The sequence below is a fragment of the Asterias amurensis genome, chromosome 7 (genome assembly GCF_032118995.1).
Source record: "Asterias amurensis chromosome 7, ASM3211899v1".
NCBI lineage: Eukaryota > Metazoa > Echinodermata > Asteroidea > Forcipulatida > Asteriidae > Asterias > Asterias amurensis.
In genome coordinates, this window is record NC_092654.1 from 15,725,610 (window position 1) to 15,744,408 (window position 18,799).

At 39.3% G+C, this 18,799-nt stretch overlaps 1 protein-coding gene across 1 annotated transcript in view; it reads right to left on the reverse strand.

Annotated features, from left to right (window-relative positions):
• The window catches only part of LOC139939332 (nephrocystin-3-like), a 29,664-nt gene that overhangs the window by 10,532 nt on the left and 333 nt on the right, over window positions 1–18,799 (reverse strand). Inside the window, exons 2-16 of the mRNA XM_071935119.1 lie at window positions 16,862–17,125; window positions 15,523–15,692; window positions 14,441–14,566; window positions 13,910–14,045; window positions 12,733–12,879; window positions 10,914–11,050; window positions 9,038–9,228; window positions 7,747–7,836; window positions 6,815–6,956; window positions 6,160–6,333; window positions 4,175–4,393; window positions 3,248–3,391; window positions 2,348–2,445; window positions 763–1,087; window positions 177–341 (exon numbers count right to left, since the gene is read on the reverse strand). Coding sequence (XP_071791220.1) covers window positions 177–341; window positions 763–1,087; window positions 2,348–2,445; window positions 3,248–3,391; window positions 4,175–4,393; window positions 6,160–6,333; window positions 6,815–6,956; window positions 7,747–7,836; window positions 9,038–9,228; window positions 10,914–11,050; window positions 12,733–12,879; window positions 13,910–14,045; window positions 14,441–14,566; window positions 15,523–15,692; window positions 16,862–17,015 — 2,418 coding nt within the window. The 5' untranslated portion in view covers window positions 17,016–17,125. The remainder of the gene's footprint in view (window positions 1–176; window positions 342–762; window positions 1,088–2,347; window positions 2,446–3,247; window positions 3,392–4,174; window positions 4,394–6,159; window positions 6,334–6,814; window positions 6,957–7,746; window positions 7,837–9,037; window positions 9,229–10,913; window positions 11,051–12,732; window positions 12,880–13,909; window positions 14,046–14,440; window positions 14,567–15,522; window positions 15,693–16,861; window positions 17,126–18,799) is intronic.

Below are 18,799 nucleotides of genomic sequence, written 5' to 3' on the forward strand. Positions count from 1 at the left end.
CGACAAAGTTTACAATACACACACACAAAAGCATAATATGCATAAGCTGATAAAAGCATGCATCAAATACAAACAATGAATATCAATAAACGGGCAAAGGCATACATCAATACACACAAACAAAAGCATAGTTGCAAACTCCCAGATAAACCAAAAAATAATCTACACCTTCGTACCTGTTCATAGGCAAAAAGCAATGCACCAGCTCTGAATGTTAAGACATGCCGATCCTGGAGGTCGTAGCATAGCGGTGCCCATATCACCCAAGTCAGATCAGGAAGTAACTTAAATAACTCCCATTCTGATACACCGTTACGAGATACATACACCAGCTGACATATCTGAGAAATAAAAAACACAAATAACTGACAGAAAGAGGGAGCAGGGAAGGCAATGAAGAGAACAGTATTTAGAGTGTCGTGGCCAAGCTGTCTGTGACCAAACCCGTGTCCCAAGTAACATCATACATTATTTGTATGAAATAATTGTTAGCTTAAAAACTGACTTGGTAAAGAGCAATGGAGAGCTGTTGATAGTATAAAACATTGCGAGAAACGGCTCCCTCTGAGGTAACATAGCTTTGAGAAAGAGGTTATTTCTCACTCAAATATTAAAAGACTTCAGGCCTGAAGCCTGTTTTTCTTTTATTATTCTCATGCAACTACGATGACCAATTGAGTCAAATATAAAATTAAAAAAAAAAGGAAATCAGACTTAAGATGGAAGAATATCATTCCCGTATCTAACTTGAATTGAGCTTACCCTCTTGATTATTCCTCTACATTTACTGTCCTCATGTTGGTCTTCTAATGATTCCAATATGTATCTATACATCTCTACAGTATCGGCATGCTGTAAACACATGTCCAGTGTAGTATCGGTCACTCTCCCTCCACCGCAGTGCGTCAGCTCGTCAATAAGGACCGTGAGGTACAGAGGAAGGCGTGTTGCAGGGGTACGACAGTGCGATAGGGTCAGAACCTCTTGCTCGCTGGTCAACGGGAAGTTTCTCTCTTGGTTGAGGGAGTGGAGTAGTTCCTTAGCGTGACGGGTACCGAGGGGTTCCAAATGAAGAGTCAACCAAGACCTAGTATTATAAGATAATGACGTATTGATCTTTTTGTTTCATTTTAATTCCTTTGTTCTGGTTGTGAAGCTAAGGACTCCCAGATAAGCGAACTTAATCACTATAATAGTGTCAAAGTGTCGCAGTCGAGCAGTAAAGAGAACCGAATTCAAACTCTGGTGTTTCTGATCAGCAGAGTGTGGGTTCGAATCCCCACACGTGACACTTGTGTCCTTAAGCAAGACACTTATGCTTTGTCCTTCAGATGGGATGTAAAGCTGTTGGTCCCATGTGTTGTGTAACACATGTAAAAAGAACCCAGTGCACTTATCGAAAAGAGGAGGGGTCCGCCCCGGTGTTCCTGGCTGTGGCTGCTGTATGCGCCGTAGCACCTTGTAAACCCTTACAAGGTGCTAAACAATTGGGTCTCAAAACTCATCACTGCAATTACCTATCTCTCTGTAAGTTTGTATATACTCAGCGCCTTGAGTACCTTGTTTGGTAGATACGTGCGCTATATAAGACTTTGATATTATATTATTATATAAATAGCCAAGAACTCCATGAAGTGAAGACAAGGAAGGAAGATTCAGCTATCTACATTAGCTAAAGACATATTAGTGCACACAAAAGCACATGTCCTGCGGCCCATAATGTGCATCTACTGGTTTTAAATACATAGCGGCCCTTCCATGACAAAACAGCCCAACTCAAAAAATTACATTTTGTGAAAAGCAAGAATAAAGATAAGCTGTTTTGCCAATAAAATGGAGAAAAAAAAATGAAAACGAGGCTGAGACCTGGATCTGGATAGTTATTCTCAACGCTCTAATTAGGCCGTGTCCGAAACGGCGACTTCGGCTACAGCTACGCGTCTGCCTATTCTTCAACACTGGTAGACACGCTGATCTAGACGTAGCTGTAGCCGAAGTCGTCATTTCGGACACGGCCTTAGAGCCAAACCAGAAGAGAAGATGTTGAAGAAATTTCAGATTAAGATGTGGGGGGGGGGGAAACCCCAGAGAATTATTCCAGGGAAAACCCATGTAGTCAAGTAGGGAAAACCCATGTAGTCACATAGTGCCCCCCGATGGGATTCGAACTGGGGGAAGGCAAGGCAAGACACCACTACACCAACCTGACCAGATTTGACATGTTATATTCACATGCATACCTAGCATGCCTTTGAAACTTTGACATGGGAAAAGCACTCTCAATTTACCCAGAAATGATCTTTCAAAAAACCGTGGACACCTATAACCAATCCCCAGAAGATCTTACCTCCAAGCTGGGAGACAGTTATCAGGATTAGCAGTCACAATAATTCTGGTATCGACAGGCAGAGGATCAAGCAACCACTGTAAATGACATTCAGCATTCTAAGAAAAGAAAAAAAGGAAAAACATCAATAGACCTATATCATGGTGCGGCCATCTTGAATTTTCTACCATTCAACTCATACAACCAAACCGAGGCTGGAAGTAAAAAATAGTCTGGTTCCTTTTTGTACAATGAATATTCGCATTCTATGCTGTTGTTGGATACAATGATCACAACCAAGATGGCAGTAAGGTGATAATGGTGTATTCATCACAACTCTATGCTTTGTTTGAATGTTAGTGTGGATGATCTTTTTAACCAGGGAACTCTGCAAGGTCCCCTCAATGGGATATACATGTCTAATCACCAAGCTAGCAACAGCCAATCTCTCTCATATACATGTAGACCCAAGGCACAATTTGCGACACACTTGAGCCCGGTTCATACTTCCTGCGAATGCGAGAGGGGTACAAATTTTTACGTCACAAATTCACAACAAATAATACTTAACAGCTGATTTGTGCTCAACCGCTGCGAAATATTTGCTGTGAAAACAGCCCTGGGGTCGATTTCACAAAGAGTAAGGACTAGCCATAACTTATGACTAGTCCTAGGAGATATCAAAATGGCATGGCCTGCCTAAGTTACTCGTCTTTACTCAAGATAAGACTAGTCTTAAACTCTGTGAAATCCATCCCTGTGATGTCAAAATTCGCTTCGCATTCGCATTCGCAGTAAGTTTGAACCGGACTTTACCTGTGTATATCCCGTCCACCATTTCAGGAGGCAAAATTTTGCACAAAATCACACACAAAAACATTTGACTCCCAAAATAAAAAAGCATTGTTTGGCGGTGCTTACCTGTATTTTATCCAGTGAATCAATGACAAGTATAATACCACCCGGTAATCGCGATGAAACTCGCTCTAGCCATTGAGGAAACTCTTCAATGAGTCGAGTAGGTTCACAGGTTAATACTGGTGGGGATGTCACATACTGCATCAACTGCAATAATATCAAAACGTCATGATCAATACATAAAACTATTGCATTATAACGATAAGGCCCTCTGCAGATACGAATGGTAGAAATATTCCTATCGTGATGGGAAAGGTGTCTCTCAGTAGATCCGGCAACACACAATAATGTTCATATGTTAAATTTGCATCTTGATAAATAAAATAATGTTATTTGGTTTTACCATTACTCAATTTTTTATTTTTTTATTTTTTTATTTTTTTATGCAAGTCGGCAGACACACAAGGCCTGAAGGCCACTTCAAGGTGTGGCCTACAATTATTTTATTCCAGAGGCCGTTGCCACCTACTCCTAGGGCTGAAACAGGGTTACCCCTTTTACAGTCCATACGGGTAATGCACCCTTGATGGTAGTTGCTAAGACACCTGCTCTACTAGCATGGCAAAGATGAAGGGTTTGAATCCCATTCAGGTTATTTGCCTTATTTATAATTACAATACCTAAGCTACCTGTAATAACTCAGTGAAATCTGGCTTTTCCATCTCACTCAGCTTTGCCTTGTGAAATGGAATAGTCCAGATTCAACCTCGTGATTATATTCTGTGACAATATTTTCCTATGAATCTAGTTTTTGTTCAATATCTCACAGCTGTTGACCAATCAGCAGCGAGGATTCAAGTTAAGGAGCACAATCAAAAAGTTTAAGTATCACAAAAAAATTTACAGAAGCTATTTGTCTTCAAAGTTTAAATGAATTTCACTTGTTTGCAGTGTTGGATTATTGTTTAAATGTCATCATAAATTCCTTACCAGTGCAGTTAGTCTTCGAACAATACTGACAGCATTGGCGCTGCATGACGCAGGACTCCCAACAAAGTGATAGAGCACCAGACTATCCGGCGATCTTCTCTGATGCAGTGCTATCCATTTAGCAACGAGGAGTGATTTACCCGAGCCAGGTATCCCGCTCACAAGAAAAGGAGGCAAAGGTCCTGCTGCTGCAACGTGTTCATTCAATCTCTCATAGTGCTAGATATCAATTACACAGACATCAAACTTGATTAGGAATATTATGTTGGTTTATATTATGTTGATTTATACAATCAATACAAGACTTTGAAATTCTTGGTATGGAAGATAGATTTATGTTTTTGATAGACCATCCTGATGAAGCTATAATTAATTGCGTCGCCAAATATGTATTTTTATTGACCGTTTTAAAAGGTGATCTCTCTGTGTGATAAGGCTCAACCAATGGGAGACTTTTCGAAAGCTCTGCCACTAGAGGGCAGCAGACCTACCAGGTAAGGGTGCACAACTCCTATACCAAACAATGGTAAATGCTACAAATTCAAAAATACTCAAAAAATATTTAGAAGTCTCTCAACCTCTTGAAAACTAAATCAGATACATTGTCATACACTAAACTTCAGATTTCTTCTCAATTTTTTTGTAGGTCAGCATTTTGGAATTTTTGCTAATTACCCTAGAAGAAACACTCCCAAAACCTCATGCACACCGCTTGTTATCATAGGGGAACTCGTGTCCAGTACGTCCTGTTCCAGAACAGTGCGGTTTATGCTGGCATTGTGTTATGAAAAACAAAATACAGTTTGGCTAAATCTAAATACAAAATCAAAAACACGCAAAACACATGGTATTTGCTGTCAGTGACCGTCACTCATGCTTCTCCTATTCCTAAGTTGTTGACATTACCTGGTGAAGAGCGCCCTCTCTTGGTGAATGGCAGATAGTGTAAAGTTTCCCATTGAATGTTTTTGTTCTAAGTAAACACTTGCAGCTTTCCGTACGACTTCCTCACTAATTTTTATTTATTATTAAACTGATGTTACCCTCCTCCCCAGGGTTATGGGGTTTGTTGCAGTTTCGAAATAAAAATAAAATATTAATACAATTATTAGTATTACACAAACAAACACACCCATACAAGTGCAACAGAAGCAGTCAAGTGGAAATAGATGAATAGAGAAGAGGGGCAAAAAGCAACAGAAATATCAAGGCGTAAACAATGAATAAGGAGACATGGGGAGGGGGGAATTGGAGAGAAGGGGCCTGATTGACTACAAAAGGTTGGGAACAAAAAGGATGAAGACAAAGGTAGAAAGAGGAAGAAACAGCAACTAATTTGTGACTGAGGAAGACTACAAAAAGCGAACATCTGTGGGGAAAAGGATAAGGCAAAGACAACAAGTTATTTGTTATTTCCTTCTTGGAAGTTGAGAGTTGGGGTTTGATCTGAAGGCGCCTCATCAACAGTTTCTCCCTACTCAGACAAACAGTCTCTTTGTGGTTATCTATTGCCTCACTGCCCTGTTTCATTTCAACCAACACATATCAACAACACAAATCTATTTCTAAAATTTCCCGGCATAATATTTAGACTTCCTCAATTCAATTCAATTCAATTCAATTCAATTCAATTTAATTCAATTCAATGTGCTGTTGATTCCATACTCTATTTTGAAAATAATTCAATATGAGAATATCAGAATATAGAAATGTTTACCAAAGCAAAATCATACAATGAATATAGTTTTATAGCAAATAATATATCAATCACAAGGAATGTACATGAGAGGAGCGAGTGCATGAGGCTGTTAGAGTAAGCCAAGACTTGTAGAAAACAGTCTATAGATGATTTGAGGCATTGCATGGTGAGGTATCAATATATATTTGGTTTGCGGTCACACCATATGTACTTACTGCAAACCAAATAAATATAGCCTACATGTACAATAGACAAAAAACAAACAGCAAATCCTCTAACATCTTACCTTTTCAAATCCCAGTTCACATGTAGAAACGGAAGCAGTTTGAAACATTTCTCGTTGTTCCCCATCACCGTGCATATCCCATTGGCATCCCGCACACAGCTCTTCATATGTCATATCAAGCTCTGTCTGAGCATACTTCATCTCTGGTTCTACGTAAGTATCTACTCCCAACTCCTGTAATGTAATCCAATAGGGATTATAATTATTATTCATAAATACAGTACGCTATTCCTATTGGTGGAAAGCACGTCAGGTGGGGGTGTCTAAACGGGCGATATAAACACGGCTAGAAGTGTTTAACAGAAAGTGGCGTAAAAGCTGTACACTTGGCGCTAATTTTTGCATAATGCAATAAATACACTGGCAATTAATAATAAGTGCGTATGTACGTACAGTGGTTGAGTAGCATGGCATGCATTTTGAAGCTACACGAGACGGAGCATGAGATCGATTTTTATGCTTTAAAAAAAAAAGGTGTTTATGAATGGGAATAAAGAGTGGTGACTAGGTCATGAAGGCTTGTTTAGAACCTTTCAGGGTAGAAGGTCCTGCAATAAAGGAACTTGCACAGCCTCAAACCTGCCGGCTTTAAACGAACGTTTAAGACCTGATACCACCGTCTCAAACTCTTCTAATAATGTAAATCATGACTTACCAATTGCACTGTTCTTTTCAGTTCTGCAAATGCCTGTTCTACACCTTCATGAGGTTCGTTATAATTAGAGATAATCTTTGCACATCCCGTCTTATTTACTCGATTCTTTAAGTCTTTCGCCTCTCCTTGGTTTGGTTTAGACCTGCAGTCAAAGTAGTAAGGACACAGACAATAATAAAAATAATAACAATTTCTTAATAATAATAACAACTTCTTATATAGCGCATTTCACAATAAACCGTATTAATGCGCTTTACATTAGTCCCCTGGTCATTGGGCCAATAACATCCCTTTAATCTTTCTCAGCTCCCTATGGGGGAGTATACAGCCCCAAGCTGCCGTGGCGCTCCGAAGGCTTTTTCATTCACAATATAAACCTCTACCCTCGCAGGTACCCATTTATACCCCTGGGTGAAGAGAAGCAATTATAGTAAAGTATCTTGCTCAAGGACACAAGTGTCACGACCGGGATTCGAACCCACACTCCGGTGACTTATCATCAGAACTTGAATTCGATGCTCTTAACCACTCAAAACAATGAACGATTCTTCTGCAATAACCATCTTCACTTTAAATAACAATGATTTGTCTCAACATTTCAATTAGCCTGTTCACTACAGATGATAATTATGAGAGGTCCCAGATCTTGTTTTGATCAGGAAAAAATTCTTTCTCACTGGAAGCAGGAAATCACATGGGCCCAATTTAGCACTACTTAACGGACATTCACCACGGACATTCACCATGGATATGTATTGTGATGTCATTCATTTTCGTGAAGTATAAGCACCGGAAGGCATGCGTTTCCTGTGCTTACGGTTACCATCGCTATGAAATAGAAATCGGACATTTAGCAAAGAAATCAGCCGTTAAGCAGCTCTATGAAATTGGGCCATAGTGTCAATGTAAACTAAGTACCATTTTGTACTTACCCTTTATAGATTGGGTTTCTGAAGCAGAAGATTGCTGACCTAGCACCTGGGTCATTCAAATGACCTAGTTCAAACTCATCGCAAGTAAACCTAAACATTAAAAAAACACGACATCAAAACCTCATTATCAAAACCTAACATCTATTAAATCATTTGCAGTACCTGCTGCTAAAACATAGGATTCGAACTGCCTCTAGCTACCGGGCAATCTCGGTGGTCTAGTTGGTATGACACTGCTCTAGAACTGCAAAGGTCGTGGGTTCGAATCCCACCCAAGTAAAATGCCTGTGATTTTTTTCACAGAACTCAGGAAAGTACTGAGTATACAGTGCTACATACATCGGTGTATATGGGTAAAAACCAAAAATTAATAAAACCTCATTAGTTTGTAACAATTTCAAGTCCAATTGTCCTATTTCTACGTATGTAGACGAATAACTAACATCTATTAAATCAGTGTGGTGCCCGCTGCTAACACCAAGGATTGAAACTGCCTCTTACCACCAGGCTAGCTCTGTGGTCTAGTGGTAAGACATCTGCTCTAGCAATGCAAAGGACAAGGGTTCGAATCCTACCGGGTGATTTGCCTGTGGATTTTTGTTCACAGAATTTGGGAAAGTAATGAGTATACAATGCTTAATACACACTGGTGCAAGACTACAAAATAATCAAAAATGAATAGCGGTTGGTTAAAGGGACACGTTTCCTTGGATTGGGCAAGTTGGTCAATGAAAAGTGTTTAAAACTGTTTGTTACCAAATGCTTGGTTAGAAAGATGTTTTATAAGTAGAATATAATGATCAACACAAATATGCCTCGAAATTGCACGGGTTTCCCTTTAACCTTCAACTAACACGGTCGACCATTTGCTGGAGTAAAAAATTTGACTCCAAAAATGGTGTGCTGCATTAGTTTACGACGTGTAAGGAAAACCAGCCAATTTTGAAGGATATTGTGTGGATCATTATACTCTACTTTTAAAACATATTTCTAACCATATGCATTTTATAACACATCAATTACAAAACTCTGCTTAAAGGCACTGATTCTGATGCATCTTAGCAGCATAAGGATAAGACCTTATTTCATCTAGCCTGTAAGCACAAAATCTGGCTTAGCACAATCAAATTTTGCTTAGCAAAAATAGTTTACCAGCCTGAATACCATACAGTCACCATTGCTGCGACTGGTACCCCGCTCGTTTCTTGCTTTGCAAAAGCATTTCATAAGCAAGAATTTTCTGCTTAACGGGTTTGTTTCAATTGGGCCCCGATATGAATTGGATTCTTACAGATTTGTTTGTTCTTCGAAGAAGGCTAGAAAAATACTGCAATCCTGGACGAGTCTTTTATGTATAGCATGAGCCTTGAGCAGTTCCTCATCAGAGTATGTGTTGATTGTACTTTCTGAGACTGGTAAATGGACCATCAGGAAAAAACGTCCTTCCATCTCGCATAGATCTCTCAGTTTAGGTTCAAACTCCTACGTCAAAAGAATGCATTACTGGTCACTATATTACATCATCAAATATATTAACGGTACTGAACACTATTTGAAATTACTTATAATAATTGTGAGCATAACAACTTACTTGGTAACAAGCAATTGAGAGCTGTTGATAGTATTTAAAACATTGTGAGAAACATAGTTTTTGAGAAAGAAGTCGTTTCTCACTAAATTTTTTGAATTGCATTCAGAACCTCAGCTGAGGTCTTGAATAAAATTCAAGGATCTGAAAGCACACAACTTGTGCAACAAGGGTGTTTTTTCTTCCATTGTTGTCTCACAACTTCGATGACCAATTGAGTTCAATTTTTCACAGGTTTGTTATTTTATTTGGATTTTACAGAACACACCAAGTGAGAAGACTGGTCTTAGACAATTACCAAAGGTGTCCAGGGCCTTTATTCAAATTCAACGAAGATCACAAGGGGGTCAACAGGGAAACAATAATAATAAAAATTACGGCTTCTTAAATACATCGCTCATATCCGTCACTCAAGTGACACTCAAGGCGCTTCAATATTCAGTATTTGCCTGCAAGATATTGTGGAGCTTCGGTTTTTAATGAGACTTATTCATTTACAAAGCACACGTAATGGTTTACAAGGTGCTGTGGTGCAATTTACCAGGAACAACATTTTTTTGTTTACCGGGCTTTCAAGTCTGAACTCGGCTAAAAGTCTGAAATTGCTCATCCCTGCAGGTAACATTCCAGGGCCCAATTTCATAGAGCTGCTAAGCACGAAAATTTGCTTAGCATGAAATTTCTTCCTTGACAAAAATAATAATTATAATAATTTGGGGGGCTAATCATCCTTACTCGCAGCTAAGAGCTGAATTGCGAAGGACGCGGCTACAACGTGTTCGAGAAGCAGGCATGCAAGGGCGCCTTTGGCTGCCAGCCACATCAACCTATTATGACCACGGAGCACAGCCAAGATCGAAAGTGTTTGATTTTTCCCTGGAAAACCCTCGTGGCGCAGCAGAGAACCAACGCACAACTCAACTCACATATGGCCCCGTCCGGGAATCGAACCGGGGTCACCTTGGTGAGAGGCGAGCGCCTTACACACACGCCAACCATGCCACCCCAACAGGATTACCAACCAATTTTTACCGTGATTTTCAGGATGAGCAAACAACAGCTGGACACCAGTAACACGGAATATGCAAAAATTGAAATTTGGTTAGTAATCCTGTTTTTATCAAGGAAGAAATTTCATGCTTAGCAAATTTTTGTGCTTAGCAGCTCTATGAAATTGGGCCCTGGTAAGACACCATCCATAGAGTTATATATAAGAACTAGAGGGCGCACTGGTCTACATGTAGTTAGGCGGCCCGGCATGCGGCTATTTTGTAAGTTGAAAAAAAACAAAGCATATAGCTTGTGTTTTTCATACACCGTGTAGTTTCACATTTCAACGTACATTTACCACGCGTGCATTCATCTTTACAAAATGGCGCCATTGTCTCCTTACAGTCCTGTCGCGTTTGTGCACGCAGTATCACCAGTGCGCCCTCAAGTTCTTATATATGTATACCTCTATGATACATCACATATCTGGTATGAATCAAGACTTTTCAACATCAACTGCAAAAAGTGCACAGTTGACTCTCATGTTTTTGAAGCGATTTTAAATAAAACAAGCTATCATTGGGCTCACCTTTTTCATTATGTCCACTTCCTTCTGCATGTTCTGTGGGGCAGAGACATACACTCTGATTAGATTGTACTGTGAGCTCTGCGGTAGACTCAGCATCACTTGATTCCAGGCAACTACAGATTCTGGACTTTCTTCACCTAAAAATAAAACAAAATTATAGTCACAGGAATTAATCAATCTGAGAATCTTTCTTAATAGACAGTCTAGGCATTTCCAACTAATTAAACTTATAAAATGTTTGGAAAAGTCAACTGAGTGTTTGTTAGTTACTCGAAAGATCCAAAATATGATTTAATTGATAATCAATTTGAGTACAAATCCAAAACATGAAATGAAATAATACCTTTGACCAAATGAGAGACACTGATCAGGTAAATAAATATATGGCACAAAGCGTTGGTAGAATAAAAATTTGTTTTCTGGCCGACTATTGGTTTTTTTTCTTTTTTACTTTTCTTTTTTAAGACAAAAGGCCACAAGGCCTGAAGGCCACTTTAATGTGGGCGGCTAAAAACAAATATTTTTCCAGGGGCCGTTGCCACCTACTCTTGGGTCTTGGGGCTGAAACAGGGTTACCCCTTTACAGTCCATACAGATGTAGGCTTGGGTATCATCCATCAGAAGCCTGGCGGGTAGAGCAGAAAGCACTACCTCCCCAACTTTCAAACCAATCATGGTCAAGTGTCTTGCTTAAGGACGCAGGTGTCACGACTGGGACTCATGTCAGCTTAACATCATGTCAGCTTGGTCATTTGCATTGAAATCAGTTTCCAATGATATTGGTAACAAAATCTTGATCCTTGCCACACATGTAGGCCTACTATGTACTATGCTGACATCCATAGTCCGAACTGCCATCATTTGCACCTTCCAATCAGGGAGATTTTTGGACAACAATCAGGGAGATACTTAGAATTACATTCAACACATTAGGAAAAAAAAGTTTCCATAAAACAGGAGATTTTCAAATTTGTTCATCAGAATATAAAAAGATTGGTTTATTTTCAGGAACCTTTCTGCAGAATCAGGGAGAGTTAGCAGCACTGCACATTAGATCTTACACTAGTTGGAACTACTATCACATCTGCACCACTTCCTTACTTCTCAACTCAAAACAAACTCAAGCCATAGGTCCAGTGTGTTGTGTAATGCACGAAAAAGAACCCTAGGTGCACTTTTCGTAAAGAGAAGGGGCTTGCCCGGTGTTCCTGGTCTAATCGGCAGCATATTGCGCCACTGCACTTTGTAAACCATTACATTGTGCTATAAAGGAATAGGTCTCATACATCAATACATAGCTCCACATACCTTGCAGGAATAAACACTGAGTGCTTCTATATCTGCCCCTAGTAGGGGTGTGATAAAGTGCTATATAAGAACTGAATATAATTATAATTATTATTATTTGAGGGGCGTGTCATGGCCGAGCGGTTAAGAGCACCGGATTCAACCTCTGGTGTTTGATCAGCAGAGGGTGGGTTTGAATCCCGGTCGTGACACTAGATACGTAAAGTTGGGGAGGTAGTGCTTTATGCTCTACCGGCCAGGCTTCGGACTGATGATACCCAAGCCTACATCCGTATACACTGTAAAAGGGGTAACCCTGTTTCAGCCCTAGGAGAAGGTGGCAACGGCCTCTGGACAAAAAATAATTGTAGCCCACACCTTGAAGTGGCCTTCCGGCCTTGTGTGTCTGGCGACTTGCATAAAAATTAAAAATTAAATAAAAAATAAAAAAATTAGTCTCAATAACTGACACTGAAGAAGAGAGCCAATGTATTTTATTCATAAATTAAATATAAGGACTTTTATGCTTTACCTCTATTGAGACTTGTGAAGGTACTGTCAATATCTGTGAGATTAGGTGAGATTTCATGACCTCGTGGTAATGTCTGCAATTGTGACATGCTGCCAAGCGAGGGCTCACTTTCTAAAGCTGTCCACCAGTCACCTGGATAGGAGTTACCTACAAGGGAAGATCAAAACATGACGAACAATTTACTTTCTTGCTTTGTATAAAAATACATATAGAAACCATTGTACAATGCGCAGCACGCATACTTGCGCATTTCCTGTCCCACATTTTAAGGGGCAAAATGTGCACAAAAGGTTGGTACACGTGTTTACGCACAAATGCCCATGTAAACAAAGGTACCATCCTTTTGTGCATATTTTGACCCCCTGAAATGTCGGACAGGAGACGCACGTGTATGCGCACTGCATGTTTTGCAATGGGTCTATAATACCCAAGCCGTTCTGCGAATTTTAAAATCATGCAAGGAAACAAAGATTGCTTGGTAAAAACATGGCATACCAAGCAAATTTTTTAAATGGCCATGCAACCAACAGTCAGTGCATTGTTTGTTTGCTACATACTCAAATTTGACAGGCAAACTTTAACTCTAAGGAGCGCAAACTTTAACTCTGTTAAAGAAATATTACAGAATTGGCAAGAGAAAAATATTGTGAAGATCACAGATTTACATAAGACTTACACGGTCTAATGATGATAATAGTTGAAAATATCCCTTCAAATATTTCGTTGTTTGGAGTTTATCTCTCAGTGAGCGGTTTATTCATTTTTTATTTGCATCATTGTCATGCGAAATGTTTAAGTGTTTTTTCATTCATTTCTTCAATGGTTTATTAAAATTCTATTCAATTTGCTGCCAGCAGCAGAATTACATGAACAGTTACATAGTTAAAAATTTGGAGTAAAACATTACATTACTATTTAAAATGCCTAAATCTTACACAGAAAAACTGAGAGGGAGAAGTACTGTACACTCCTATAGGGAGGAGAACAGTTACTTAAAATTAATTGATTAAACATATTTTCTCGTGACCCAGATGGCCGATCAATCTCAAACTTCTACAGGTTTGTCAGTTTATGTATATATGGTGGATTACATAAAGTGCTTACACTGCCAGCAACTGTTTTGTCAGCCAAATCTGTAATATTCCTTCAATATGAAGTTCTTAAACCCTCAGCCTACCTGGATCTAGTGAATTGCCGACACAGTTCTGGTCATTCATGGTTGATTCATGACCATTCATATGAAGTGTGGCTTCAAGATGACTTCTTGCCTTCAACAAATCTCGAATCTCACTCTCCTTAGTCTCTCGAAAAATCTGAAAATTAAATTTTATTTTTGAGGCTCATTAAATTTAAGCACAAAAGTTATCTACATGTACCCACAAATAAAATTTGTATTTCTCAATTTAGCTGTAAACTACCACAAGTTCAAGACTGTTTTCTCATATAAGGTGATAAGCTTACCCACATGTGCGTTAAATATTTGCAACTTGGCTTATAGATTTCAACAGAGATCAAGTATATAATATAGTATAAAATACAAGTCTGTTGTACACCATTATTATAAACAGAGTATGTTAAATTGTCTTCACAATTATCGAAATGACTGCTCGGTTAAAAAATTTAACATTTCTGAAGAACCAATAAATATTTGTTGTTTTCATTCTGTGAACAATGAAATACCCAACTCAACACTGATCTACAAACTCACCTTAAATTGACGCTGGACTTTATTCCGGTCTTGCTCAAAGGTTGCTGCTCTTTCTAATGCTTGGTATTCTGCATCTAGAGCCATATCACGTTCCTGCCTAAGTTTATTGCAAGTTTTCTGCATTGCCTGTCAAATTGTAAAAACAAGTATTTTTTTAAAGTCAGGCTTTAATGACATATGGGGCTATAATTTGTCAAGCAAGATGATTTTCAACTATAGAATGTATTAACAAAACTTTTTTCTTCTAATTTTTTTTTCTTCAGTTCTTTTATTTACAATACTAAAGGAAAAAAAAAAAAAAAAAAAAAACTTGCTGCAGGTTTGGATTTTGATAATTTTCTGGAAACCGCCATAACTTCCCCGTTATCAATATTACCAGTAGTGCAGGCTACGAGATAACCCATGGCACCTACCCACAGCAATTGCTGTAGTGCCCTGTACTTATGCTGTGGTGCAACTTTGCAAAGCTCCAATGCAAATTGACATTTTCCTCACAAAGGTGCCTCTCACCTCTGAGGAAAATTGCTTTCAATTGTTTTTCAATTAAATCATAGTTGGCTCTGGCACCTCATTGTGCAATATCTTTATGGAAAGAAAGTTGGTGATGATTGTGATTAATAGCTTTCTATTCTGTTGAGCATCGAAGGATTCGTGACATAGATCTTCTTCTTAGTGCTTGTTCAACTTATTTTAATTCTGGTCTTTTAAAATAAATTCTGGTCCAGTACAAATTTTGAGCTATGACAAGCCCTGTGCAGGCTTGTGGATATTTCCCCCAAATTTTAGCTCTAGATATGTACAGATCACAAAAACTCCCAACAAAGAAACTAATGTGAATGGGTTTTCAGAAATCTGCTAAGCAGATGTTTTATTTTTTATTGGTTATTACAAATGCATTAATGCAAACATGGCGGCCAAAAAGCCGAAATGCGGATGCATTACATACAAAGAATAGAAATATAACAATTTTAAAAACTCATAAAGCTACATACACAAGGGAACAGGTATAAAAAAGAAGAAACAAAACACCAAAAAAAAAAAGAAGAGTTATTTACATGATAAATGAATACAAAAGATCTCACCTGGAGCTCTGCACGTAGTCGTCGATTCTCGCTTTCTAATTTCTTCTCCTTCTTGATGAGATCACTCATCTCGTTCTGTTTGCCAATCTTGTACATCTCAAACTCACGGCGTATCTTATCTCCTTCTGAGCTATCCATATCAACTGACATGGCCGACCTAAGGCTGACCCCTGCAATAAATAAAACCAATCCAATTCATCTTGAAGGCACTGTACACCTTTGGTAATTGTCAAAGACCAGTGTTCTCACTTGGTGTATCCCATCATAAGCATAAAATAACAAACCTGTGAAGATTTGGGCTCTATCGGTCATCTAAGTTGCGAGAAAATGATGAAAGAAAAAACACCCTTGTTGGACGAATTTCTGTGCTTTCAGATAGAAATAAAAGACTTCGTAGCTAGAAGTCTTGTAATATTTTCGTGATAAATTACCACTTTCCCAAAACTACAGTACTTCAGAGGAAGTCGTATCCCTCAATGTTTTGTACTATCAACAGCTCTCCGATGCCCTTTACCAAGTCAGTTTTTAAGTTAATATTTGTTTTGAGTAATTACCAAACGTGTACACCCTTTAATTCCTAACAGGCATGGAATTTCATCTTTGAGAGGGCAAGGCAATGTTCATTTTAAGGTGTGTCGTGGCCGAGCGGCCTCAGTCACCAGTACCAAGCTCTGGAGCCGATTTTACAAAAGAGCCAAGATTAATCTGAAACAATCTTAGTCAAGTGTGATGTCACAATACAAATTGCTATGGTAATACTCACTGAAAACTCATCTTAAGCTGAATCTTAGCTGATTGTAAAATCAGCACTTTGGGAAATTTAAGTAAAAACCGCAAGGGAAACAGACTGGGTAAATTTTAAAAAATTTGGGGTTGCACAAAAAAAAATTGAGGAAAGCGGGATTCGAACCGACCAGCATCGGACTACTGTGCCAGCGCTCTACATCGAGCACAGTTGGTAGAGCACCGAAACATTAATCACAAGGTCATTGGTTCAAATCGGTCCGAATCAAAATTTCGACACCCCTATGTTCCGACAACCTTGTTTCTAAAATCCCTTTTATGATTTACACACTAGGGTTTGGTTTAGGGAATAGTGGTGGGTTAAGATTAGGAAAAAACACAAGAGGTGTCAGAACAAAGGGGTGGCGAAACATAGGGGTGTCAGAACATAGGGATGTCGGAATATGAGGTGTCGGTACATACATGTAGGGTTGTCCGAAATTTTTTTTTCCGAAATTTGTCATTATCGATACTGAAAAATTTCAAAAAAAGGAGTAGCACCCCAGTTACTGGGTCCAGTTCTCCCCCTTCTAATGATGTCAATATTTCAACAAACCTTTGGGACGCCTTCCAAATGAGCCGACAGAGCGTAATGTCCCACCGAGGGTTCTCCTAGGTTTAAGCTCAATGGGAATCCGTTTAATGACTCCGGGATTGCTGTCCGATATATCCCCGTCTTCATCACGTTGAAATGAACTCCCCGTTCCCATGGTGGTCACTGATGGTGGGTCACTGGGGGTGGGTCTATGGTTTATCACCAACTAGTTTCAAGCCTTTACATAATTAACTTACAGCTACTGTTTTTTACTTGCTGGTTTATCTGCAAAAGAAATCAAGGTAGTAAAGTAACTAGTTTTGACTTTATTCATGATAAAACAATTAGCAACATTATGCAACATTTTGGTTTTTTTACTTGTCCTGAGTATTGTGTATTATTTTGAGGCATTGCATGTCGAGTTAAAAATACCTTCGTGGGTAAACAATGTATTGAGTTTTGGGGTAACACCGTGTGCGTATCTTCTTTGATGGGTGGATTTTCAGCGCCGAGTTTCTACACTTGCAAAGAATGCCTAGTTAGTTAGTAATAGTATTCAGTGTTGGTAACATGGAGAATACACGCACAAGCCAAAATTTCCTACTATTCTGAAGAAATACACTTGACGTGATGCAGAAGTCCCTGCTTCCGCAAGCGCCATGAAATTGGGCCTGGGGATATGTCGAAATCCGCCAGCCACACACCATTTAAAATGATTCATTATAAAATGAGGACCTGAAATGCACTGAATTTTGCAATGATTTTTATTATTTTTGATGAAAAGAATTGTAATTGTATTGTTGTATCCAAATTGAAAAAACACAGACAGTGGGTGTCCATGTAAATCAAGTGCCATATCTCCATGATGGGGGAGAAGGTAACACACATGTGGCTTCACCTTCGATGTTTAATTGACAAGACCAAATTGCTGTGAACACTGAAACTACTACTCGACCCTCCTCGAGAACGACGCTCGGATAACTTTCCGAATGGCGCCACCACCTTTTCACTCATTTTTACAAAAAGGGATATCGTTTACGTTTACGTTTACAGAAACTTTTCCCGACGCTCAGTTGCAGTTCACTTCAGGTGTAACTTACTGTGTTCAGTTTCAGACAACTCATCTGTCGACTATATGCGATAACGTAACCCTCCTGCCGACACTGAGGGTTACGTTATCGCAACTACTGTCAGACAACTCGATCTTTCGGACAACTCAACGCATCAGAAAACTTGACTTTGACTTGAGACAACTCGACGAATGACCAAGACAAGTCGACGGTTGAACAGTCGATCTCCAGTACCTATGGTGTTCTTAATCCATTATATTATGTGCCACTCCTTTCGAAAAAACATTTCCGTCTCTTTTTCATTACTTGCCTTTGCCTTTTCAATATTGAAAGACTTTGTCTGAACAGATAATCGAGTTGTCTCAACCGTCAAGTTGAGTTGTCTTGAGTCGAGTTGTGTCAACAGTTGAGTTGTCTCAACCGTCGAGTTGAGTTGTCTCGAGTCGAGTTGTGTCAACAGTCGAGTTGTCTCAACCGCCTAGTTGAGTTGTCGTGAGTCGAGTTGTGTCAACAGTCGAGTTGTCTCAACCGTCGAGTCAAGTTGTGTCACTGTCAACCGTTGAGTTGTCTGAACCGTCGAATGTAGTTGTCAACTGTCAAGTTGTCTCATCAACCGTTGAGTCGAGTTGTCTCAACCGTAGAGTTGTCTCAACCATCGAGTTGTCTCAACCGTCAAGGTTGTCTCAACCATCGAGTTGTCTCAACTCAACCGTCGAGTTGTCTGACATTCAAAACAACAACCTTCAGTCACTCCAGCACAACACCAGACATATGCCAGAGTCTCACTCTCACACTCACACTAGCATGAGTGACTAGCATGACTTGCCATACTCCTAGAACTATTTCGGTTTCGTCCGGCTATCGTCTCCCGTAACGGAGACGATAGCCG